The following is a 27,110-nucleotide window of genomic DNA, read 5'->3' on the forward strand; positions in this document are numbered from 1 at the left end:
TGGGGATTTAGCTCAGTGGCACTGTGCCTGCCTTGCAAGCACAAGGTCCTGAGTTTGATCCCTGGTACCACAAAAAAACAAATTAAGTAAAGAGGCTAGACTCAGCTAACCTAAACTTTAATTGTTAGCTAAATGGGTTGAGGATTATAAAATACCACAGGAGAGTTAGGATTTAGCAGGATAAGGAAGTTGAGGTTATGGTCTCCTTAGGCCAAGAAATAGCGTGGTGAGCAGTAGACTTTATACACAGAGACTTCATCTCTTTTGCTGTGTGGTGGTTCTGCTCTGAGTGCCACAAATGCCATCCTTTGTCCCTGCCAAGGACCAGCTTACAGACACCTGTGCTTCTGACTTCTGGCACTTGTAGGACTGTCCTCCCTGGACTCTCATGTCATGACCTTTTTCTTACTGAAACCTGGTGATACTCACATTAAAAATCCCTTTCACTTTTGGCTCTTGTGTGGTAGACCTCAGAATTGGAAACAAGTGAGAGGCTGGTACCAGAACAACTCAAATGAGAGATGGCACCAAACATACTATACTCTTTTAGTATTCAGTAAATTTCAGGAGATGTTCAAGACTTTATTATAAATGAGGCTTTGTTAGATGATTCACTGAACTACAGGCTAATGTAAGTGTTCTGAACATGTTTTAAGGTGTGCTAGGCTGAGCTGTGATACCTGGTAGGTTATATGTATTAAGTGCATTTTTGATAGGATATTTTCAACTTGCAGTTTGTGGAGATGTAACCCCATTATAAGTAAAGGAGCATCTCACATAGCAACTTTCCCTCTTAAATGTCCTTCAGCCATTTCTAGCAGCCCAGTTTTTCACCTTCTTCCAACCTTGTTGCCAGTTCATTCAGCTCCTTCTTAACCTTGTTTCTAACAATTCCTAAAAATGTCTACTACATAGAGCAGTTGAATTCTATCACAAACAAATCTGGCTATACACTGGGATCACTTGGAAACCTTATGAACAGTGGTGTCAAGGGCTTACCCTGGATCAGCTGAATCTGAGTTTCCGGGATGAGGCTGGGGGATTTCTTTAAAGCTCCCCAGGCAGGGCTATAGTAGAGTGAGGTTGACAGTAGGTGGCTCCCTTGTAAACTCAACCTTAAGCCTCCCTTATTACTACTGTAGGTCTTAATGACTTTGGATTAATCTCTGTAGTTAAAATGGAAAGCTGCAGTGAGGCTGAGAAAGGCTTACATTATTTTAAGTTACCTTATGTTCAATATTATTTCATTCAGCTTTTCTAGGAAGAAAGTTTTATCTTTAAAGTTTCCAGTTTAAGTTTTCGTCTTTCATCATGTTGGTTTTCTTTGGTTTGTTTGCATTTGTTTCCCGAGGCTTTTCTCAAATGTCAGATAATGCTGAGTGATCTCTTGATAATTCAGGAGACTGCAGTGTCCATTGGTTGCTCTGAGTGTGTGGTAAGAGATGTGATCTTCACTGTAGGCTGAGCTGCCTGGGCCAGTTAGTAGCCTGTCTGATCCCCCATGTCAGTGTGTTTAGGTCATTCTTGTTGGGCTGGGTGGGCTTCTTGTGAAACACTTCTGGGAAAAAGGAGAAGGCTGGATTTCTGCTCTAAGACGTACATATAGTTCATTACCTTCTGCAGTTTTCAGTGTGTTCCTGTTCTCAGCTGTGCCTGGGATCTGTAGTTTTGAGCTTTCTGCCAAATCTCTAGTTAGGATAGAATAGGGGAGCTGCCATCCCACTGGAGGGCAGGAACCTGAGTACTCTTGACGGCTGCTTTAATAGACTTTGAGTCCATTTCATTCTGGTGTCTCCTTTTCATCTACACTTCCAGAAGTCTCTGCTGTTGCCAATCCGGAGACATCTAGGGATTCTCTTGTATGAATCTGGATGGTTCTTTTCTTAAGATGGCCAGCTTAAGAGTCAGTTTTCTGTCTGCTGAATCAGTAAGCATTTATTCATCTGGCTTCCAGCTTGTAAAATTCTGTTGCTATGCTTCCCTTTTCTCCATCTTTTAAGGTTTGTGCTGGAAAACAAAAAGCACTACCATCAAAACTTCTGTTGGTATCCCAGTAGGGTTTGGGAGGAGAGTGGAAATACATTCATGGGCTCAAGCTCCCTCTTTACCTGGAGGTCATTACTCTGTATTTGAGAACAAGTCAGAAGGGATTGGGCATAAGCAAAGCAGAAGAAATGTTTAACTGGCTGTTAGGAAGGACAGACTACTTTTTATAAATAGGAAAAAGAAAGCAGTATGCAACTGTTAGAAGGTGGGAAGTGACATTTAAGCTTGGGTCATAGAAACAGGAAGATAGTCATTATTCTTGAGCTACCACTGTTAGAAAAGAATTTCCTTAGTGTATTGAAATTCAGCTATGAATCTGAATTCATAATTGTCTGACTTGCTGATAGTAGCTCTTACAAACCCATGACTCACTAGAGATGCATGGGTGAATGGTTGGAACTCAGGGCTCCCTGACTCCTGCTAGCTGCCACTTTTTTCTCTTTTGAAATGCATCCTGAAGGAATGGGGCAAGCCCAGGATTGGAACCAGACATACTAGGTTCAAATACTGGCTGTGTTCCTTGTTAACTGTAGCCTCAGACAAGGCACAGGACCTCTGTAACTTCATCTGTAAAATAGGGTAATACTATCTGCAAAATGGTAGCAGTGATTAATGGTAATTTGGCACTTAATAAGTGGAAAACATTATCACTGATTCTTCTTCCTGCTGACTAAATGTGAGTGTGCTCACCCAAGCATCCTTATTATAGTTTGTTAGTGAACCCATGTTCATTTACTCGCCAGATTTACTGGATAAATATCTCCCCATCCCCAATCTTAGCTGAGTGTGAAAAGACATCTGAGGAGTTCAGAACTGGAGGGGAGAAGGGAAAGAGGTCTCAAAGGCAGAAGTGTTAGATGAAGGCTGGGGGCTAACAGGAGAACAGCCCAGACAAAGGCCCTGAGGAGTCTTAAATTTTATTCAAGTACAGCATTCAACAGGAAGGTGAAGCAAGGGATAGATTCCCCTTGTGAAAGGGGCTCAAAAGCCTGGTCTTTCTGTGAGGAGAAATCCAGAAAACAGGCCCTCTACCCCAGAGTGGGATAAAGAAGATTTCTACTGCCTAGAACTCTGGGTAGGGAGTAAAAGCTTCTTAGGCAGAGGTGCCTTCCTGGGTTGTGAATTTATACATCTGCAAAGAGTAGGACTGCTTGGCCAAGAATTTAACACTAACCTGTCCAAGGCAGGTGAGATTCCTGGGTAATGGCAAAGGCATCCCAGAAAGGCTTTAGAGTGACCCTTCCACCACCTTGGGACAGGAAAAGTCTGGGGAAAAAAACCCACCCTCACTGAATATGAGCTCAAAATAATCACAACCTATAGGAGGAAATGAATGCATCTACTCATGTAGTACATCAATACTGGCTCAAAAGCTCCAGTGTGTCCACTGCATTGCTGACAGTGAAGCTTTCGGTAATTATGCATTCCACTCTGCTAGAAGGAAACCACTTAGATGACCTTTCATCACCTCCAAAGTCTTAGGTCAGGGGCCTTGGTTTCACTCCATCCCTAGCTCAAGGACATGTGACTTCCTTGCTGTTCTCTAGCAACCTGTTACAGGTTGAATTGTGTCCCCTAAAAGTATACTGACATCCTAACCTCTGGTACCTGAACGTGTGACCTTATTTGATCCAGTGTACTGTTGTCCTTATAAAAGAGGAAGATGGCATCTGGAGTCAGCCATATGACACTGGAAACAGGGATTGGAATAATGCAGCCATTGCAAGGCAAGAATGGCAAGGAATGGCAAGAATGGCTGGCCACCACTCCAAGCTAGGGAGAGACAAGGAAGGATTCACCCCTATAAGTTTCAGAGAAAGTGTGGCCCGTTGATACCTTGATTTTATATCGTCTTCAGAAGTGGAAAAACAAATTTCTGTACTTTGTTTGTGATACTTGGTTAACATAACCCTTGGAAACTAATTCAAGCATCAAATGTGAACCCCTCAGCTTTCAAAGCCCTTCCTCAGACAACCTCCCCTATTCCCAGGGATTGCTGTCCAGATGCCACCATAGCAAGGCAGCCATGTCTGACACCACCACTGAAACTAGCAGCTGTGGTTTCTCTGCTTTCTTTGCCTCTTTTGCTTTTTGTTCCTGATCCCTAGACATAAAGGTCATTACACTGTATCCTTTATCTTTGTCATAGACCACTGCCTGCTTCACCTTCAGGAATGTTCTATCCCTGAGGGTGGAGACTGACCAATTCATTGTTGTTTGCCCACTGAACGCCACATGCCTGCCAGAGAGTGGACTTAAAACATACTTACTTTATAAAAGAATGAGCTACCTAAAAGCAGTTTCTTTTTTAATTTTTTCACTTTTACCCTCTACATTACCTGCTGTAATTTTTTGTTCATAGTAGACATTAAATATCTGCAGATAGATTAATTAATAAGCCAACCACCACTGGTAGGCTCAAGGCCGCGTGGTTAAGAAGGGTAAGTAAAGATGCACATCATTTTTGTAGGGAACAGGGAAAGGGGACATTACTAGAACCTCTGCAGTAAGTCCTAGTCTCCTGCGAGCCACAGCAGCACAAGGCGAATTACAGGAAAGATAGAAAAATGAGACTGAGAAGAAGCTGAGCTTTCGGTCTGATCAGTGCTGCTCTGGGCGGCAAAGACGAAAACCCCCAGCTTGCCGCACCTTTTATTCAGTACATCGGGAGAAACAAAGTGTAGCACATGACGCAGAGAGTTCAGTACATCCTGCGTAAATAAGATGTAACAATCCAAGAACAAGGAGGAACTGAGTAGATGTTTGTTCCTCCCAGGATGTTTTCAGCTCCCAGGATGTTTCTTGTCCTGGAGAATCACAGACAGTATCACCGGATCGTTGAGGTCTCAGTTGTGACTGGAGGCAAAAATGCAATTATGTCTTGGAATTCCATAGCTGGGCTGTAGGCAGGAGAACTAGGCTAACCAAATGATTTTTCCCTAAAATTATGTAGCATTGCTCCCAACACATTTTGGCCTGGATTTGGTGGCCTTCTTGTTGTAAAACGTTTGTGGAAATAACTGATCAGATTTCCCTGAGTAATCATTATATCTTAGCATTTGTCACATGCAGCCACTGCTTCTCTTGCACTGAACCCCCTCCCCTATTCTCTTCTGATTAAGGAGACAGAGTTGAGTAATCTAAATTTAGTTCATGTAGCTCAGAAGTGCCAGTCATGGAAAATAATGAATTAAGGGATCGCCACTCCCAGCTCCTTCCCTGAAGCATTGAGCTGAAGCCAACAAATTCATTTTATTTAGAACCACAGGCTGAACTCAGAGTGTTGTCTGTGACAGGCAAGTGCTTTATTCACTAATTAAGTCACCCAGGCTCAGACAAACCCTCTCTTGTGGCAGGGATGCTGCTTATCTGAGTCAGCCCAGACTCTGTGCTTGTCTTCTGTTTGGTAATGGAATTGGTATATAATTTGATTAAAAATGTGTAAGCTAGAAAAAAATCATATGTATACATGGATATCCCCTATAACTCTGCATCCAGAGTTCATGATTTCTGAGTTAAGGACTATGTTCTATCAGTTTTAAAAAGGATTGTATAAAAGATCTGCTTTCATTTATAGGAACATAAAAAGTCATTGCAAATGTTTATAAGAAATAGACCATAGATTAGGAATAACAATTGTTATGGTTCTCTCTGTTGGAGCAAAACAATGAGGGTTTGTTTTCTGTTACAACATATGGCTCTGTAATATGTGCACTGAGAGGTTTTACACACAGGGATTCTGAGTTTTTTAAAGTGAGTGAAAATGACAATGAAATATATGAAGTGATGCTAACTCAATTTTAAAATGTTACATGGTATATGTAATAAAGCATTTTTTGCTAGTTTTGTTTTTTCTGGTCTGATAGAAATTTAATCTGTTTCAGCTGTTGATTTTGTACATTTGGCACATTTATTCATCATCACTAATTATCAGAATTTCTCTGGGAGGAGCCAGAAGCCCCTGTTATCTCCTCCTACCAGAAAGGACTCAGCACCCAGCCCAGGGTGGGGGTGACTTACCCAGGGCTTTCCAGAGGTGACCCAAAGGTTCTCACATAGATCAGATGCCTTAAACCCTGGACCGTTTCTAATTCTCTGGTTTTCTGTACATTTCTAGCACAGTATGTCAGAATGTGGAGTAGGTCCTTTTGATGTAGTTCAGGGAAAATGGGCTCTGGTTTTAATTAGAGAAGTATATTATCCATAAACATAACCTACTTAAAGGACAACTTCAAACTACTGTAATTTTGACTATGAGAGTCAAGAACTAGCAAAATCTATAGGAAGGCAGTTTGATCCTTAGAGCAAGTTTTACTATCTTCTTCTCAGGGAACATCCGGTTGGATTTGGAGACCACCTAGATGATACGAAAAACAATGTGACATTTTATACAGGGCTTGTAACCATAAGAAGGGCAACCATTAATCAACTAATTCAGCCAAGAGAGCAAATTGTAGCTATGGAAAACTGGTTTTCAACCCGATCTAGATTCTTGCTGCCTTGCCTCCTTCAGACCCTTACCTAAAGACTTCTCTGACCCATCTGTTTCAAATTATAATAGCCTCCAGCCCCCATCGCCTTTACCTTAATTTGTTCCTTTTGTTAATGCACATTACCATTCAAAATACTACAAAGATTATTTTTGTCTCTTTCTCTAGCCCCTACACAAGTCACCATCCCCCTTTACTGCTGTTTTCCCACAGTTAGTGCTCAGTTTGTTTAGTGAGTGATGCTCGCATCCAACCAAGGCCTGTGATTGTACTTCAGGATGCACTGAACGCACAGGGGCAGGGCGGGCTGGCTGGTGGAGGCGGGGAAGGGCTAGAAATGGGGCGGGGGTAGTTCCTTTTGCTGCCTTTGGGTCCCACCTTGGGGTTAAACTGCACCGAAAAGGTTCTGACAAACCTAAGAATTGCATTTCCCAGCCTGACCTTCACTTTTCTTAAAAATGCTCTCATATTAGCAGTGTAAGGTTCACTTTCTGGTCTCACCTGTCAAACTACTACATAGAGGTGCTGCAGAGAAACTAGATAATCACATGAGTGCCTAATATAAAAGAATCCCCTTTTCTGAAAACAAAGCAAAACAGTGAACAGTTGTGCTGTTAACTAGGCAGGCAAACTGGAGAACTGAGGCAAAAGCATCCTCATATCTAAGTAACAATGATGAAAATGTCTAGAAAGTCTTGCGCTGAGTCGCGGCTGCCATTTCTAAATTGGCAGATACAAACAGATCTTTCCAGCGTAGCGAGTCTACTGGTACTTTGACTGGCACACAGCCAAGGATCCGGACACCATCTCAGCCGGCGGCCTTTTCCTAAGCAGTAGGAAGCAGCAGGCTTTCCGCCTGGGCTTTCCTACCCACTTCAATTCGCCCTTCAGCCACGCCCTCCCGCTGGGCGGCTTGAAACTTGGACAGGTTCTCCACAAGGGGCGAGGTCCCGCCCTGCCCCGCCCCGGCAGCGAATGAGCTGGCTCCCTGGAAGGGGTGTGCCTGCATCAGGCCCCGCCCCCTGTTCGGCAGCAAATGACTGCATGCCAGACGAGGCGCTGGGTGCTGCCTCAGGTGATAACGCCCGGTGCCACTGGTGGGCAGCGCTTCCCAGGTTCCGCGCTAGCTGGGCCGGTACCCGAGGGCACAGTGGTTCTCGGCCAAGGCTGCTCCGGAAATGTTTTCAGCGGGCACAAACATGGCTGCGGCCTTGCGAGCTGCAGGCGGCCTGCTCCGCGGTCGGTGTAAGTGGGGCTGATTCGTCCGCCGCTGAGGCTGGGGTCCCTCCGACGGCGGGGCGCGCCGGGCCAGGGGCTCTGGGAGCGGCGGTGGGCTTCTCGAGGAATGTGTTAGAGAGGGGACTGGGACGCACCCTACTCTGGGAGGGGCGAGGGGAGCAGCTGGGCCCCAGAGGGCACAGGGAGGCGAGGGTTCGAGTCCCACCCATTAGCTGAGCAGTGAGCAGTGGCTGGATTTCTCAGTCGTCGTTCCTGTCATCGGTAGGAACAAGATTGTTTAGGGCATTACGGAAGGGAAGTACTTAAGGGCCTGTTGCCGAGAGGACAGTAACGGAGGCATCATCGTCATCACCACCACGGGCATCCACCCAGCAGTTCAGTAACCGGGGTGGAGTTCACAGCGTGCCCGCTGCTGCTCAGCCCTAGCCCCTGACCTCACTTCCAGGCATCAGGACCCCCACGTGGGGCAGCCTAGGCCAGTGTTTTCTAGACAGACAACCTCGAACGTTACTGGCACACACCGTGAATGTAGGTTACGTCCACTGGATGAGTTGATGGGTTTGCCATAGATGAAGAGTATTATAAGTGAAGCGGGCAGCACAGTGCCCGGCATACAGTAGGTGCATAAAGACTCCGAACTTTTCACACTTATTAATATAAAATGCCTCAAAGATGATGTTTAATACATTTGAGCCGTAACCAGACACAGCCTTATGTTTCAAAGAAGTTCCCAGATTCATCAGTCCAGCACCTGCTGGGAGTGGAGGGAATCCACTCTGAACCTCTATATCTCGTTACAGGTGTCTTTGGTAGGTAGGAAAATAATAAGGACCCAAGGTACAATGAAGATAAGCTCACTCAGGACGCTGGAAGAAAAAAAGGTATTATCTTTTAAGAGACAGGACAGTGCCAGTAGTGGGCTAAAGGAAGTATTGAATTAATTTTTTCTTCTTTTGGTACCAGGGATCAAACTTGGGACCTTGTGCTTGTGAGGCACTCGGCGGAACCACTGAGCTAAATCCCCAGCTCTGAATTAATTTTTTCTTAAATCAACCTTTCCTGTGGCAAATAAAGCCTGACAGACCCTAGGTTTGAGGTCGTGGAACAGTATGAGAAACTTTAAATTTGCTGTTTAAGTTACAAGTAACAAAGTAGAAATGCTCAGAAAGCACAGGAGTAGGTTTGAATTCCACTTGTGTTACAGACTATGATTTTAAGGTGTAATTGTAGTACTTTAATCTTGGTTAATAAGAAAAGGTTGATGTTAACTGAGAAAAAATTGGGGGTGAGGGATTTAGCTCAGTGGTTCTGCTGCCTGCCTTGCAAGTGCAAGATCCCAAGTTTGATCCCCTGTGCCAAAAAAAAAAAAGAAGCTAAAACTGAAAAAAAAAAAATTGAGTAGTATTTCTGAAAATTATGGAAGTAGAAGTAGAAAAGCAAAGCATAAACATGGTATAAAATTAATAAATCTCAGGGGTAGGGTGGGCTTAAGAATATATATATCTGTACATATACACATACATGTTTATATGAATTATTGTTTTTGTTCCTTATTCTAATTTTTTATACTGAGAATATATGTCTTTTGTAATTAGAAACAAGTCTAGGATAATAGAAGTGAGTTTTGGTGTTTGAATAAAGTCATTAGAAAGTATTTTGGCTTCACACCCAAAAATAGCAACTCTGTAATGTGCCCCTTCCCAAGTATTTATCAGTTGTCACAATATAGAACCTTATTTCTACTAGTAATTTTTAAATGATACATATTTTATAAGTACTTTAAAATAATCTCCATCTCATGTGATAAAAATGGCTCTATTATGTACTTAAGGATTTGTATATCCTCCTCTGCTCTACCTCCAGCCATCCAAAATATTAAAATAATTTGGTTTTGAAGAACCAGTTGGTACCCATTAACTTCTTAAGTCACGTATTAGGCTTTGGATGATTCCCCTATTGGGTTTGTCCTGGAGTTATGAAGCTTCATTTTCTAATGCCATCTTCTCCTCTTTTGCATACCCTTCAGCCCGATCGATAGCTTTTCTTCTTTTTTTTCCCTGGTACCAGGGATCAAACCTTGCACTTGCAAGGCAGGTGCTGTGCCACTGAGCCAAATCCCCAGCCCATAACTTTTGTTTTTTATAGGCCTTCCACAGGTAGACGAGTTGTCCATTTAAAGGGTGGGAGTGTAGGGTCTTAGTTCATAAGTGATTAAGTTTGCACTATTGAATATTATTGACTTGTTTGTCTAACCACATGCAGTGTGTCAGGCACTGTTAGTGGAGCCAGGCATAGATTCTCCCCTCCCTGTGCCCCAATCTTCACAACAGCCTGTAAGGTTGGCCTTATCACTATTTCACAGATAGGAAAAGTGAGACTTGGCGGTGGCTCATTTTGTTGCTCCATGTGGCCACACAGCTTGTTATTCCTATGTGGGAATCTCTGCTCAGATCTCTCTGGCCCCAGAACATTTACACCACACAGTGCTGCCTGTGCTTTTAGATTCTCTTTAGCTGTGAGCTTAGTTTATTAAGGTGTTTCAGTTTGTCCTTTGTTTGAATGATTACTTTAAACTCTTAGCTAGACAAACTCTAATAGTTTGATAGAAAACACTGTTTACTCTGCTAGAAAATTTAGCTCACTAGTGTGTGTGGGGGTGCTATAGAGATAGCCTTAGAGATGAATGTATTTACCCTGAGTTTCAAGTAGAAAACATCCCTCTTAGCAGCGTCATTGTCCTTGCTGAGAATTTGGCCACGAAGAAGAGAAATTTTTAAGGGCATGGCAGTAGTTAAGGAGCTTGAGAAGGGACCACTTCCCAAACTAGGAAATTCTAACTAGTTGGAAGATCTAGTCCCACCTCAACTTCCTCTTCCTCCTCTTTTAGGTTTGTGGGATGAAATCTTCTTTATGGCCAGCAGTCAAATTATGGAAGATCAAAGTTTTATTCTTCATACCCGTAGAATCTAATGATCTGATTTATATAGGAAATTGGAGACATTGAGGCATGATTAAGAATCTGGTTAATTCTCACTTTGTAGTTTATCTGCAGTGATATATATATATATATATATATATATATATATATATAGTATTTTATCTAAAATAAGGAGATATGTGTTAAATGTAATTGAACTTTTTTATGTCAATCTTTACACTTCCACTGTGAACATAATAAGGATTACTCAGCACAAAGTTATATAATTGGCTCTGTTGAGAATGGGCACAATTGGGATAGATGGAAATCTAAGGGGTTTGGAAATATGATTTTCTTACATACTGTACACATGTTGGGTGATTTAAAAAAAAAAGACCAGAGCAGTTGTAGTTCCTACTGTCTAGAAACTTACAAATGAAACTAAAGCTAGCACTAATTATGTGGCAGACTCTCCAGAGCACTTTACTCATCTTATTTGCTTTAATTTTCCTAAGAGTTCCAGTAGCAAGGTGTCATCATTTTATTGCTGGGGAAATTTAGGCTTAGAAAGATTATAATTGGGCCACAGGTCGAATTGCTAGTAAGTGACAGCTGAGTTCAGAGTGGTTCACAGCCTAAATTCCTCCTCAGGGAATTGTTGCCTAAAAGGAGGCTGTGGCTTGGAGACCTATCTCAAGCTGTTTCTAATCTGCTGTTTTGCCAGTGTGGAAAGATGGCAAGTGTACAGCATGGAACAAGGTGGTGACCATGGTCCCACTTTACCTTCTATTGTCTGGCTTTAGTTTACTGTTACTGCATTTTTAAGACCAACACTCTTCATGCTACAACTGAGTGTGGCAAGTGGACTCTTCAATTCAGGGGATTTCTGCAGGATTGTGGGAGTCCAAGGCAAGAGTATACCCAGGGGACACATGTATCACATATGGGATAGCAAGTTAAACTGGAATGTGTTCAGTCTTCTGACACTGACAAATGGACCTTTGTAATGACTTACAGTGGTGAGCTCTTGAACTCAGGCTCCTGCAGAAATATGGAGGCCTTGAGTGAGTTGCCCTGGAAGGCCTGCTTCTTTTCTTACCTCCAGTTCTTCCCTTGACCATCCTTGAGGTCAAGAATTTTTTACATTCAAGGCATGATCTGCCCTTAGGGGGCATTTAGGCAGGATGCAGTGAGCAGAAGCTGGGAGGGCAAAGCTGACTCTGTAAACCATAGGTCCTTCTGTTAGGTTCCAAGGGCAATACTGGGGTTCCCAGCACTGTGTTTTACTAGAAAAGGCTTAAAGTCAGAAATGAAATCTGTAGCTACTTGGAAAGTGGCCCATTTTCCACTCTATCGGTGGCTCTTCACCTTTCCTCTGAGCATTGTACTACTGTCAGTAACATTCAGAATGTGCAGTGGTCTTGTGAGGAATCATATCAAAATCTGCAGCCAGTGCAAGGAGGGGAGGTATATGTATGTGGCTTCTAAAAAGCATCCCCACAGGCTCTCATAAGCCATCCTACACCCCATCCCTTTGGAAAGGCCTTAAGTGCCTTTACCTGCCTGCAGAGAAATGCTAGGAAAATCACCTCTGCCATCTCATCTCTTTAAATTTGAAAGCCAGGAATTATTCCCTGAGGACCTCTTCAAAAGAAATTACTTTCCAGCTAGATTTCATGCTAGCACTTTAATTTTGTCACAGTGGTGCATGGCAGCTTGAGGACCCATCAGCCATGGAGATGCCAGTTGGGTACAGCAGCAGCAGCAGCAACCACCACCACAGAGACAAGTCAACGTACTAAAAGTGCAAAACCTCAAGTTCAACCGGAAAAGAGGTATGAGTCCAATTTTAGGTGCAAATAAGGATTTCTTTTCATTGTTGCAAACACCAGTGGATGCAAACTACCTAGGAGGATAGGTATTGGGAAAACCCAGTATATTAGGAACGGAATGTTATTTTCTTGGCTTCTTTTTAACAGGTGGTTTTAACACTCCTCTTCAACTGAGCTTTTGTTAAAGAACACATAGTTGAGTACAAACGGACTACAAATCATGAAAGAATTTGGTCCTGCAATATACATAAATCATGTGTGTACTGGAAATGTATTTATTAACCTAACATAATTATGTCTATATAATGTATGTCTTGTGCAGGATAAAGAGTAACTAGCCTACCAAGAATTCCTATAGGAAACTCTACCATTGTTTTTCATCTTTTAACACATGAATGTAATTATAAATGATGTATTATGACTTATAATTAATTAGATTTATTAAAGAAATAGAGGGCTAAGGGTGTAGCTCACTAGCATTCATAAGATCCTGGGTTTAATCTCCAGCACCAGAAATAAAATAGAGGGTATATTTTCTAACTCATCTCTTCTGTTTGCTGGTGCAGGGCAGCAGGATTAATGTTGCTGAGTGTTCTCTTTAGTAACAAGCCACAGCTGTCCTCTAGTCTTCCTCTGTAAAGGAACGACAGCAGATTTTACTAAGGGAATTTATTTAGATGAAACAGCTCACTTTAAAACCAGGCCAAGTGAAACAAGAAAAGTAGCTGTGCCCTACTTAACTTTTTGACCTTTTCTGCTAGGCTAGATGTTGGTCCAGGGAAGTTATACAGCAATGAAATAAAGTATTCTAATTTTGAGTTTGTTACTAGTCATTGTGATCATGGGATTGTTGATTGAGTGCTAAGGAAACTAAGATGTATTAAGGAGATCTTAGGGGTGGAGTCCCAGATCATCTTCCAGCTCTCTGTCCTCCATGCAATGGAGTTATTGAGGAAGATAGGAGCCCTGCACATTGCCTCTGACTGCCACTGAGCCCTCCTCTCTCCTCCCTCCTCCGCCCTCAGTACTTAGGGGTTGGAATAAGTATTGGTATAAACAGAAGAGCTGATCTGATGTAGAACCCTGAAAAGAAAAATTATTTCCTTATTATATTATTCAATAATACAAATAGCCTTCATATTCAGTTATTAAAATTAGATAGAAATCTAAAATGAGCCCCAGATTCTATTAAAGAACTTCATGTCATTTATACAAAAGAAATGGGAAACCTAGACAGGAAAAAAATTTAAAAACCACTGATAATCTTACTATTTAATATTTTGTCTTTGTATCTATTAATATTCACTTAGTTTGTACTGGACTTACCAAAATGTGACAATACTGTAAATAGTTTTATAGTATCCTCTTTTTACTTAATATATCATCACAACTATAAATCTTCTTCTATATTATTTTAGTAGCTTAGGAGTATTTTGTTAAATCATAGTTTATTCAGCCCCTCATAATGGATGGGCTGTTTGTAGTTTTTCAGTATTACAGATGTTTAAGCCATGGGTGTCCTACTGGGTCATTCTGATGTCAGACCTTTTGAAGATATTGTGCTGCTTAGTGCTTAGACCAGACTGGACTAGATGGTGTACTAGATTAGGGGTTGAAAAACTTGTATTATGTAGGTTTAATTTAGGTGTAATAAACTACAGACATGTCCAACTGGTGGTTCGCAGGCCGCATTTGGCCTTAGACATCTAGTAAGGCGACCCCACAAGATCATAAACTTTTAACCTCATTATGTAGTTTTTAACCACACTTTTTTATGGCTTTAGTGGGAGGAGCTTGAATGTGGCCTGTGTGGGCAACAGCTGAATGCTGTGTAGAGAAGAGCGCAGGGGAGCATTAACTCTCCTTCTTTTGGCCACCACATAGTGCCGTGTGCACAGATAAGGCAGAGGGTGGGATGCACAAGTAGGCTTTGTAGGTTATGCCTCCCTCTCATTGTGCTTTATCTCTGCTGTTGTCATGTGAAAGTAACCATAGATAACACACGGATCCGTTAGTGAGGCTGTGTCCCAACAAACCTTTGTTTACAAAAGCAGAAAAAAAATTTAATATATACTCTGTGTGTGTGTGTGTGTGTGTGTGTGTGTGTGTGTGTGTGTGCGCGCGCACATTCACATTTGATACAGGGACTCTAGTTTGCCACACTGTTCTAGGGGTAGCATAGATCCATGGGTCAGTTACATCTTACAGATTTAATGAAGAGCTGGAGGTTTTTTTCTTAATGCTGATTATATATAGTAGAACAAAACCATTGTTTCTTTATTAATTGATGTTTGTTTCTGTTGTGTAGATTTAATAGTACAAAGGGAAAACCTCAGAGTTCGAGGGTCCCAGAGTATAAAAATGGCAAAACATTTAAACCTTTTCAAGAAAGAAGTTTTAAAATATGTTTTTCTTTACACACTTTTATGTTCAAACAAAGGGAGCTTGACCAGTCAGACCTTGGTCTCAGGTGTGTTCCGTCTGAAGGAGAGACAGAGACCCTTGACTAAAGCTTTGCACTTCACATTCTGGAATAGAGCAGAGTCAGACCGAGCTTACTAATGCTCCATTCATCATGCACAACACAGTTTTGAATTAAATGCATGAGTATTTGAGCATTTTCAAATCACATGTGTCTTTTTTCACGTCTAAGATCAACATGGGTTTGCAAAACCGTGAGCAGGGCAGAGTCATGTCCGCTTTAAAGCCACTCTTGTTTTGAGCTCAGGTGTTACAGATGAAAAACACAGTTCTCAATCCCGTTTCCACATTGATACCCTCTGTGGCTTAGGTAAGTCCTTTAGCCTGGGGTTTCTTAACCAGTAATCTGTTAACTGGCAGCAATCCATGGGAAAATGCACTTAATATATTGTGAGTCACAGATTTTGAGGGTGAAAAATAGGATCCCAAGAGAAGACTGGTGATTTAAGTATAAAGATTAAGAGAATATTACAGCTTCACAAAATGACATATCTGGAAGTTTTAGGTAGCAAGAAAAGAAAACTCAACACAACTGTGAATTTAGTGATAGGACCTCTGTGTGGAAAAGTTCAATAACAATGACATTTTTGGCATAGTTACTCAGTTTAGTAAAAAGAGGATCAGATTTTCTTTTTCTGAGACAGGTTCTCAATAAGGGGTGGCAGTGTCTGGAGATATTTTTGGTTGTCACAGCTGGAGCGGGATGTGGGCTGTTGCTCTCTGGTAGATAGAGGCCAGAGATGTGACTGAACATCCTACATTGCACAGGACAGTCCTCTGCCATAAAGCATTACCCAGCCCACAAAGTTAGTGCCAAGGCTGAGAAACCCTAGTCTAAGACAAAGATGTGAAAAGTGATTTTAGTTCATCTTTATCTAAATTAGAAGATTCCTGACTTCATTGTAATATTTCTCCCTATCCATGAATTGGCTCTATGCTGAAAGTTTGAACTGAGAATTCAGATTTCTACTTCATTCAACTACAGTGTGTTTGATCAAAAAATGATTTCTACCTTTAGATTTGATACTCTGCTGCCTAACATTATTGCCAAATGATGTTAACAGTTGTTTTAAATTGCTGATAAAAATGTCATACTATCATTCATTTTAGTACACGTTATGAAAAGACTTCCAAAAGAGCCATCTCAGCAGTCCTTTGGTTTTCTGCCATCACATGGCTCTGCTTTCACGGGGACATGCAGGGTCCCTGGTTTTCCATGGCCCACTCAGACTCTGACCTTCTGGTTCCAAGTCTCTGGTAGCTCCCAGTGCAGATGGAGGCAGTTGGTTCTGTCCTGGGCTTCACCTTGCTTCTGGCGGCATGTGCAAGTAGAGAGAACTAGCCTGGCTCCCTTCAGACTGCAGGCTCCAGAGCTGTGTGGAATTTGCAAGTTTACATTTGTGTTCAGCACTTCTGGGTTTTTTTTTCTTATTTCACAGAAGCTACTTGATTTAAAACATTTGGTATAGAGTTTTGCTTTCTTTTTGCTTCTCCCTTCTCATGCAATGCTTGATTTTTTTAGCCTAGGATGCATTTGAGTGTTTAGCATCATTTCCTGAAGGAATTATCTAAGCAGTAGACTTACGGGAAAGATAGAGAGGTGAATGCTGAATGAGAAATGTAGTTTATCACAGCAGGAGATACTGAGGAAGGAGTAAGGGCAAGCCCTGGAGAAGGAAGCATAGTAGCAACAAAAAATGTAAGTCAGGAATAATTAGTAATTAAACAGAAAGAAACAGTTGAAAAGAGTAAGATAAGAGATGGGCTCATGCTATATTTTAGAGGTTTAAAATTATAGGGGAATCCTCTGTATGATAGAACTTCTTGTGTACTGGATCATGCTAAGTGACTAAGCACTTTATCCACTGAATTCTCAAAATAACCTTTTGAAATAGGTGGTGGACTTTAGCATATGAGTGAACTTGGAGTTTGCTTATTTATTAGGCACTAACGTGTATAGGTTCTTCAGCCTCAGAACAATTTAAGATTTCTGTCTTGACTCCCAGTCTCCAAAGAATTTGATCTGTTCAGGGCTGGCAGGTTAATCAGGAAATAGTATGAGCCCAGTGAAGACCAATGTCCTGGGTGGAGCTAAAAGATAGTGTTGAGGTGTGAACTGGGACAATGGAGAAATGGAAGCCTCCCGTGTTCCCAAATGGTAGCTGTGGGATAACAGCAAAAAAGGTGTCTGGATTTTACTTTTGCATACAGGTTAGATGAGAGCTTGTTAGGCTAAACTCTGTGTCTCTCCTAGTGGGAAGTGAGAGTGTGACAGGTCAGCTGTTGCCATTTGTTTTTCATATAGGAAACCAAAAACTGGAATACTAATGCTAAACATGGGAGGCCCCGAAACTCTTGGAGATGTTCACGACTTCCTTCTCAGGCTCTTCTTGGACCGAGATCTCATGACACTTCCTGTTCAAAAGTAAGAACATATAAATGCCTGCGCTTTTTAAAATAATGTATGCAGTGCCTGTGGCCTTACAGGTAGCTGAACTATATAGTTTGAAAAAATGAAATAGTTTTAATGTATGTGTGGTAGTGGTTTCAGTAGCAGCATTATTTTCTTTAGACAATCAGAAAGATACAACATGGGAAGAATTCTAGAGCAGAGCAGGTTACTGAGCATTTCCCTTGAGCCCTTTCCTCCCCAGAGCCCCAGCAGTTGCAGTTGTCTTGACACAGCTGAAGTGCCTTTAAAGATTTTTAAAGATATATTTATACTTGGCGCTTAATGGCTGATTAACACTCAAGGAAGCAATGATAGTTATTCATTTGGACTTTAATATGGATCGTTGCCATTTTTTTCTTTTCATTCATCCCTCCCCACTTCTCCCCTTTATTTCAAAAAGGTTTTGCAGTTAATACATGCATATGATTAAAAGCGCAAATAGTATAAAATACAGTAAAAAGCAAGTATTCTTTTTACCATAAACTGTAGACCCCCATTCACCCACCTGGAAGTAAGCACTGTTACATGTAGAAATATTTCATGTACATCCAAGCATATATGTGCACATGTGTCCTTCCCCTACTTTGATACACAAATATGAATGTACATCACTTGTCATTTTGCTATTTTTAAACTTAACACTGTATCGTATTTCATACTAGATTATATAGATCTGGCTCAGTCTTTCACAACTGTTTAGAGTTGTGTAGTTTTACCTTAATTTATTTAACCTGTGCTTCACTGATGGATAGTTAAGTTGTTTACAGTGTTGTGGCCAACAGTTTTTTGCATACATCATTGCTCATATATGCAAGTATAAGATTAATATACATTTTACTATTTTATAAGCAGAGTACTTTCTATGTTGTTCTCTTCTTCCCTCTCCTGTTTTGCTTTTTTGAGACAGAGTCTCTCTTTGTAACCAGGCTAACCTTAAACTCATGATCTTCTTGCCTGAGCCTTGTTCCTGTGTCTTATATCCAAATTCTTGTTAGGTCCAGGATCAAAACATAAGAGAGTATCTAGCATGCATCCAGGGTTCTCTCCATGGGTGTTGAGTGTCCTGATTCTTCAGGGGATGCTGCTAGAACAACTTATGAAGTATAGGGACAGATAGTTCTTATAGAGTGTCTAGCTTTAGCTCTCTATGCCCAAAGAATTGGCTCTTGTCAATACCTTTAAGCTTCTATTTTTAAAGGCTTGATCCTGTTAGGTTTTTCTTAAATTTTTGCTTACCCTTTTTATTGAGTAGAAAATATTTCTCAGGTTGCTAAGGTGGAATAAAATCCACTTACCTACATGTTAAATGATTTAGTAAGCTGGCACCATTCATTGCCAAACGCCGAACCCCCAAGATTCAAGAGCAGTATCGCAGGATTGGAGGTGGATCTCCAATCAAGATGTGGACTTCTAAGCAAGGAGAAGGCATGGTGAAGCTGCTGGATGAGTTGTCCCCTGATACAGGTATGATCTGTCTTCATTAACGTAGTGCTCAGTTTGTTCATTCAGATGAAATTCAAAACAGTATTGGATGCCAGATGCTGTTGTTTGTACCAGCTCTTGATTTGTGAGTTTCTACATAGTACCTGGTCACTTACCTGATTTCTTGAGGTGCTATCTTGTTACTATAGAGCCTTTGCCATTATTTCCTATGTTACAAGTAAAACAGCTGAAATTTGGAACACTACTTTCAAAAGGAAGTTCAAGGCATTGAGTTGAACTAGATTTTTTTTTTTTTGGTTCCGGGGATTAAACTTGGGACCTCATGCTTACAAGGCAGGCGGTGGCACCACTGAGCTAAATCCCTGGCAAGTTGAACTAGATTTTAAGGCAGAAGTGATATAAATGAATAGAAGATTTATATATCATTGTACTTGAAAGAAATCTTTGGGAAATGGATTGAGACTGCAGCTAGGGCCTTTTCTTTCTGGTTGGATAGCTAATTAGATCGACATTTAGAGCTGAATTAGCTAACTGTCACTGAAACCAGAGACACTAAGCAACTTTCAGTGACTGCTTTCAGCTCTCAGCAATACCATCTTTGGCAGATGTTGAAGTGCTGCATTAGACGTGACACAAAAAGAGGATTGTGTATATGATAACAGCTCTCTTCATGGCAGAATGAAACACTAAATGCACAAATGAATTGCAAGTGTCATATTTAATTGTACTCAAGACACACTTGATTATAGGACACTACTATTTTGCATAATATTAAGACACATAAAACACTGCTATTTAATTTTAAGACTATTTTAGATGTAAATGAATATGAGAAATGTTAAAATTGAAAAATATGCATGTTAAGAGACATGAAATATATTCGCTGCCATTTTAGGGCCTTAGGACCCAGGACAGGTATGTGACACTGTGGAAACTGTCAAAAAGCCTTATTAGGCAGGACCAAAAGGAACATTTCTCTTCTTTGAGACAACATCATTTAGCATCCACTAGAATTGCTCTCAGAATTCAGCATTTCATGTTGCACAAAGCGACTAAGGTTGCTGGTCCCTCAGCAGATCATCTCACTTGGAAAATTGTTCAGTTTCGCCTTTGAATATTAGGTTTGTATCCTTTCTTCCCCTGGGGCTCAAGGGCATTTCTTGTATGGTTCAGCCACACATGCCACAGTGCATCTTTTAAAATGTTGGCAGAGGGAAACTTGGCTGCCTTGTGCTTACCCTTACTTGGTAGGGAACAAACCCTGTTATTAACAGCTTATTGTGATAAACGATTTAGTATGAATCAGACTTACAATTTATTTATTGGAAAGAAGAGACAGAAAAGTGCCATTTTTTTTTCCTGTTTACATGTTATCATAAAGAGCCTTAACAGAGATGTCAGACTTGAGAAAGGAAAATAGATGATAGGCATCCTTCCACCTCCTCCTCTCCCTTTGTTCTCTGTGATGAGGCTGTTGGATTGTTCAGAGCAGTCAGGCCAGCTGTGGCCACAGCCTCCCAGGTTGGCTGGACAGGGTCCCACCACGTGACCGGGGATTAGCCCAATGTGCCCCTTGCTGTTGGACATCTGATCATTTTAATGATCTTGATAGTGCACAGACAGAAAATTACAAGTATGTGGATTCTGGGATGAAATGCACTCTATTTCGGTAGGTATCAAAAAACAGTAATATCTACTTCATCCTTACATAGTCAAAATTGTGAAAGTGATTTTTAAAAAGTCAGTTTGCTCTCCTCTACAAACTTATTTTAAATGGTCCATTACTGTTCATTATGATTTTGGAGATAAGTTTCAGGTGTTCATGGTGCATGAGTCTGCTTGGTGGCTTGCCTGTCCAGTCACTAAAGCTCTCCTAATGTTGCAGCAAATTGTCTTTTTCCTTTGCTCACGCCATTCCTTTGCGCATGTACTCACCCATTCTTCCATCCACAAAGTCTCACATCCATCCATCCTTCATCGATCCCACCAACCACCAGATCAGCATCAGTTCTCACCACCTGTCAGGTGTAGTGCTAGGGACAGAGTAGTGAGTTAGCCACACCTCACCACCATGGAGGAACTAGCCCAGCAGTTTTCACTAAGGTAAGAAATCACCCCTTTGGGGGCTACTTTTGTTTTCTCTGAGTCTTGGAAGCTTTTCCAGGGTACTAATCCAGAGTGGCTATTGATATTGGTGACCCTTTGGCAAATCATCTTCTGTGGCCCATACTTGTTCTCCTTGGAGGCATGCCAGTTAAATTTTGGCTTTCTCTTGCATGGTAGTTGACCACTCCTAATCCTTTTGTCAGGCCTGCTTTGAAGATCTGGTAATAGTATTGAATATGGCCCAACACCACCTATTCATTTATTCCATAGCAGCACTGCTATTTAGAGTTGAAAACCATGGTTTCTTTTTACAAGAAATTTCCAGTTCAGTGGGACTTTGCTGCTTTAGGTAGTCTGCTAAGACAGAAAAAAATCTTTTGGAGTCTTATTGGAGAGATGGTACATAAAACATGTGAGGGCTGATGAGCACACAGGATGCAAGTGTGTAAAAAATGACATAGTCGGGCTGGGGATTTAGCTCAGTGGTTCTGCCGCCTATTTTGCAAGCCCAAGGTCCCGAGTTTGATCCCTAGTACCAAAAATGAAATAGTCTCAAAGTAGGGGGACTTCTGAGAAGATCACTAAATGAGGCCCTACAGTTTCCCCAGACTTCCCAGAAAGTTGCTTCTTGTCCCGCTACTCACACTTTGCTGGGTGATAAAGCCCCAATGCTTTTGAGAGGGACCAGGAGTCAATTCCCTTGCTACCTCACCCTCTTCATGTTTTCTCTCTCCATTTCTTTCTCATCCCTCCTCTTCTGTGGTCTGAGTGTGTCATGTCAAAAGTTCATGTATTAGAAACTTAATCCTCAAATTCATGTTAATGGTGTTTGAAGTCAGGCCTTTGGGGGGTGCTTAGAGTTAACTGAGGTCATGAGGATGAAGCCCCCTTGATGGCTGTAGAGCCTTTGTATGAAGAAGAGAGACTTGAACTATTACACATGCTCTATCTCAGGATGTCGCGCCCCTCACCATGTCACAACACACCAGTGGGCCCTTACCTGATGCCGTGCTCTTTGACTTCTCAGTCTCTAGAACTGTGAGCCAAATGAATCTCTATTCTGTATAATTACCCAGTCTGTGGTATTCAGTTATAGCAACAGAAACTGGACGAAGACATTCTTATTACTCTTTATTTCCTACACTATTACAAAGTTTATGTTTGAATTGTGTCTATTTAGTTATTTCTGATAGGAAACGTCAAGAAAATGTGATGAATGCAAACAGATAAAAATGTTTTGTGCTGTCGTTTTAGGGACATAGTTGCTGCTCGGTCGTTAGAATGGAAATATTGAGACTTGCCTTGGCTTTGTGTAGAATTGAGCAATTAATGAATGCGTTGAGGTATAGCAAGGGATATGGCTTGGGCATGCTTTCATGTAGTTGCAATGTGTTACAGTAACGTAACAAAGAGAAAAGGAAATAGGTGAGAAGTGTAATCTTTTGATAAAAAGTCGAAGTCTAAAATATGTTTTTAAAATTATGGTTTAATTCTTTGGACCGTGACTGCTTTTAATGAAGCTAGGAAGCATAATGGGTAGGAGCTGGGGACCTGGTTAGGCTAGTGCTGGCTTCCCTCTTGGTTATATGACTTCAAGCCAGTTACTTTTCTAAGCCTCATCTCCAAAAGGGAGAATAGGATGCACTCCTAGGATCCTTGTGAAAATTAAATAAGATAATCCTGAACGCATTAGCATGGTGCTTGGTAGATGGTAAAAATTGAGCTTTATCATTGGCATGGAGTTCATGATCTGATGCAGATTTAAAAGCATCATGCTCCATATTTAAACCTTTCTTTCAGAGAATCATGTCACACATTGAAACTATTGTGCATGCTTAATAAATGAAGTTTTACTGCTTAAAAATCCCATTTTTCTGTCTTTTCATTCTTCTCTTGAAAAAGTCCTGTAGGCAGCAGCTCAGAGAGCAGACTGGGCAAGGCCAGTGAGTCATGTGTTTAGGCATTATTCTGGCCAGATGTTAGTCAGAGAGGCACCTTCTCCTCCATGTGTTTTGCCTGGGACAGCCAGCTACAGCATGGTAAGGAAACTTACCATGACTGGGAAAGTCCTTTGTGGATACCATTTGTTGGTTCCTCAGCATTGACCTAGTCAGGAGCCTGTTGATACTTTTTCTAAAATATGTGGTCATGGGCCATTAGAAAGCATTATCCGTTCTTCCCAGAATATTTCACTCTTGCTCCCTTCAAAATATGGCCACCCACCTTGGCTTTATCTGGGAGAGCAGTCTCTCCTCTTTGAGTCTGCACTATTTGAGGAATTTCCAGACCTAGGCATTTAGACTGCAACTTTCAAATACTGGACAGGTGAAAAGACATAGTGAAAAACTGGTTGACCTGCAGCATTGGGGAGCTCACTCAGTCAGGTGATAATTATAATGTCTCCAAGTAGATTAGAAAGCAGTTTCCACTGCCTTGCTAAACCGTAGCTTGGATTGCCTGGAATTGCCTAAAATTGGACTTCATGATATTGTGAGAATGAGTAGTTTTCCCATGAAGCGCATAATCATTGAACGGCCATTTATTTGGAGTTTGCTTATAGGGCCATATCCTCTGTTGTGTTTAACTCCATTCACCTATTTTATGCAAGAGAGCATAAACATAGAAGGGCCTTGAAAGGCCCTCTTATAATCCTCCTTCTTTTTGCAGACTGCAGCGAGGGAATACTGAATCACATCATGCTTTCCACACACGTCCGTGCTTCTCTCACCTATTGACATTATGCTTCTGTCCTTAGTAACACGTTCCATTATTTCACAGTTCATGGGTCAAGTTATGGAGGATATTGTCCATGTATATATCCATATAGATATGTACATATCCATATATATAAATTATATATATGTATATATGATAGACTGTCTTTTCTTTCACTTTAACGTACATGTTTCTTGTGGCAATTTTGTGTTGCATTCTTCATTGCAGTCCCTACAAATGTTTTGTATAATAACATCATCTTGATTTTATGATTACTTGGTATTTGTGTAGAGTATCTCAATATCATCTGAGTATAAGTTTTACATGATCTTATAAAAGGCAAGGAAACAAGACCAGGTAACTTTAGGATACTTTCAGTTTTATGATTTTATATATGCCTGAGCAATTATGTGATGTGGATGTCTTTGAAATGCCCCAAGATAAAAACAATAGAAAAGGGAGTTGGTAAACCAAGAAAGAAAGAGCACAAAACTATGCAGCAGACTTGAGCTAGTTTGGGCCAAGAACAATTACTTTACATTCCACTTGATGCCTCTAACTTGAGCATTGTTTTATGTATGTTACCTGTGTACTTTGAGTCCCAGAGCTTTTGCATTTGTTTAATAAACTAGATGACCTGGAGTCAAAGGGAATTGGATGATGGGAACAGGTGAGAGTGTGGAAGGACCATCCTTAGGCTGGGGACCCAGGCTGCAGTTGCAGCTGGACCTCCTGCCAGTTGTGGCTTTGGGCAAGTCAGTTAACCTTCAGCATTTCTATTTCCTTTTCTTAAAAAGTAGCACTTACAGGAGTAATGTGCAAGAAGAGGTACACTTTAAGAATTAGTGCTAGTTTTCCCTTCTCTTCTCTTGAGTCTCATTTATTCCAGCCAAGAACAGAGAATTAAGAACAAAAGATTGGATTTAAATAACCATTGTTCTAATTAAAAATGTGTGATGGGGGTGATGATCCCAGGAAATAGTAAAAATTCACAGACCAACTGGAGAATGGATAAAATCCAAGGAATATGCTAAACTTGCCCACGTTATCAGCATCATAGGAAATGAGGTTAACTGTTCTTTCTTTTGGGCATTGCATTATGTTTGGCGATACCAAGGAATCTATATAAAGATGAATACTTTCTCCTTTCCACTTGTGCTTTCTAATAGCTCCTCACAAATACTATATTGGATTCCGATATGTCCATCCTTTAACAGAAGAAGCAATTGAGGAGATGGAGAGAGATGGACTGCAGAGGGCTATCGCTTTCACACAGTATCCCCAGTACAGCTGCTCTACCACAGGTAAGGGTGTCTCTGACAGCGGGAAGGTGGATACAGCCCTGGCAAAGTTAACTAGGCAGTCTGAGTGGTGAAGGAAGGATTACATCACTTGTGGTCTGAATGGCAAATCTTACCTGTCTTCTTTAAACGTTCGGTCAATCCACTTGAAAGCTCATGGTTCTTCTTTTCCTTGAATTATTGGCCAGTCTGCTGAGAATTACAAATGGTGAGTAGAAGGTGGATTCAGTGCTTTCATGCAGCTGTATAATGGATTGGTAGTGAACCTTAAACCACTTTCTAGTTTGTATCAAACTTTTATTTTTTTTAATTTTTAAAATTTTTTTATTAATGTATAACTTTATTATTGTCCACTAAACACATACATATACAAAAATTAAAATTATTCAAAGAAAAACAATGCAAGGGAAAAAAACTATAATAATCAAATATAATAGAACTCAACCAAAGCAAAACTGGAAAGTACTTAAACATTTTTCCATATAATTTAAAAGAAACATCTCAAGCATTAACAAGACAGAAGATGTGATTTGTTTTAAAAAGAATTTTAAAACTAATATTGAACAAATAGTGGTCTGGAGAAAAAATTCTAGTTAACTAGTAGACGCCACATAGGCCAATTTTTTTAAAATTTAAATTTCAATACAGTCATGTGACACGTGATGAAAATATAATCTGAGAAACATGTTATTAGGCAATTTCATCCATATGTATCGCAAAGTACCACACAGAGTGCCAACTTCTAAGTGCAAACTGAGAAGGTATACGTCAGTCATCTGTGATGGCCCCTTGATATTATTCAAATATGCAGTTAAACACAGATACATGAGGCTACCATTGGCATAGCACCACACTGTTTTATAGTAAACTCTTTTATATAAGTAGGATTATGCTCTAAAGGATGAAAAGCACAGCCGGTTATGATAAGTACCTAAAACAGTAACAGTCATTTATCACACTGTCGAGTGCTGTGTACTATACATAGTTGTATGTGCTTCTTCTGGAAACACACCCTTCTCTCCTTTGATCTCAGAGACTCTTCCTTCCCAACCCACTGATGAGCTCCAGCCTAGTCTCTATCTACATCTCTTGCTATAGTTTTAAACACAATCTATGTATGGGTTCTTTCCAGATTCTAGCCTGTAACCTGATCTCTCCCCTTCCCCTCCTGCCACCCCTACCCCATTGAACCTTTTCTTCCTATTTCATATTATCCATTATTCTTTTTAATCATTTTAATCCTTGTTTACACTTTCAATTTCTCACACCAGAGAAACTATTTGGTATTTACACATGTGTGTCCTATTTATTTGACTTAAGAGGATGGCCTCAATATGCATCCATTTAGCTATAAATGTCTCTAGTTTCTCGTTCTTTATGGCTGAGTAGTACTCCATTTTATAAAAAACCACATCTTCTTTATCCAGTCTCCACTTTATGGGCACTTGGGTTGTTTCCAAGCTTTAGCTATTGCAAACTGTGTTGCTATAAGCATGGGTGCACATATATCGCTGTGGTATGATTCTTTTAATTCTTTGGGGAAGATACCCACCAGGGGGATAGATTGGTCAAATGGGGCCTCTAAGCCTAGTTCTTTGAGGTATCTCCATATTGATTTCCACAGTGGTTGCACCAGTCTGCACTCCCACCAACCATGGAGAAGGGTTCCTTTCTCCCCATACCCCCGCCAGCATTTATTATTGGATGATTTCTTTACAACAGCCATTCTTTCTGGGGTGAGATGGAATCTCAGTGTTGTTTTCATCTGCATCTCTCGAATAACCAGTGATGTTGAACATTTTTTCATATATTTATTTGCTGCTTTTACTTCTTTTTCTGAGAAATGTCTGTTCATTTCAGATGCCCATTTTTGAATTGGGGTCTTTGAATTTGAGGGGTTTGATTTTTTTTCAGTTCTTTATATAGTCTAGATAGTAGTCCTTTGTCTAAGGTACAGCTGCTAAAAATTTTTTCCCATGTTGTGGGTTATCTCTTAGCTCTCTCGGTGGTTTCTCTTGCAGTGCAGAAGCTTTTTAACAAGATGAGATCCCAGTTGTTGATTCTTTGTGCTAGTTCCCGTGCTACTGA

The 27,110-nt window shown here is 40.8% G+C and overlaps 1 protein-coding gene across 2 annotated transcripts in view; it reads left to right on the top strand.

Moving 5' to 3' along the window:
• The first annotated feature begins 7,602 nt into the window (after nucleotides 1-7,602).
• The window catches only part of Fech (ferrochelatase), a 34,376-nt gene continuing 14,868 nt past the window's right edge, over nucleotides 7,603-27,110 (top strand). The window contains exons 1-6 of one of the 2 annotated variants that reach the window (XM_021239198.2): nucleotides 7,603-7,781; nucleotides 8,576-8,656; nucleotides 12,395-12,527; nucleotides 17,311-17,430; nucleotides 18,773-18,921; nucleotides 24,891-25,025. In XM_021239198.2, the coding sequence (XP_021094857.1) occupies nucleotides 17,333-17,430; nucleotides 18,773-18,921; nucleotides 24,891-25,025 (382 nt within the window). In that variant the 5' untranslated portion in view covers nucleotides 7,603-7,781; nucleotides 8,576-8,656; nucleotides 12,395-12,527; nucleotides 17,311-17,332. 2 annotated transcript variants of the gene reach the window in all.

The sequence above is a fragment of the Heterocephalus glaber genome, unplaced genomic scaffold (genome assembly GCF_053883595.1).
Source record: "Heterocephalus glaber isolate CG9 unplaced genomic scaffold, H.glaber_assembly_v1.0 deba00000331, whole genome shotgun sequence".
Taxonomy (NCBI): domain Eukaryota; kingdom Metazoa; phylum Chordata; class Mammalia; order Rodentia; family Bathyergidae; genus Heterocephalus; species Heterocephalus glaber.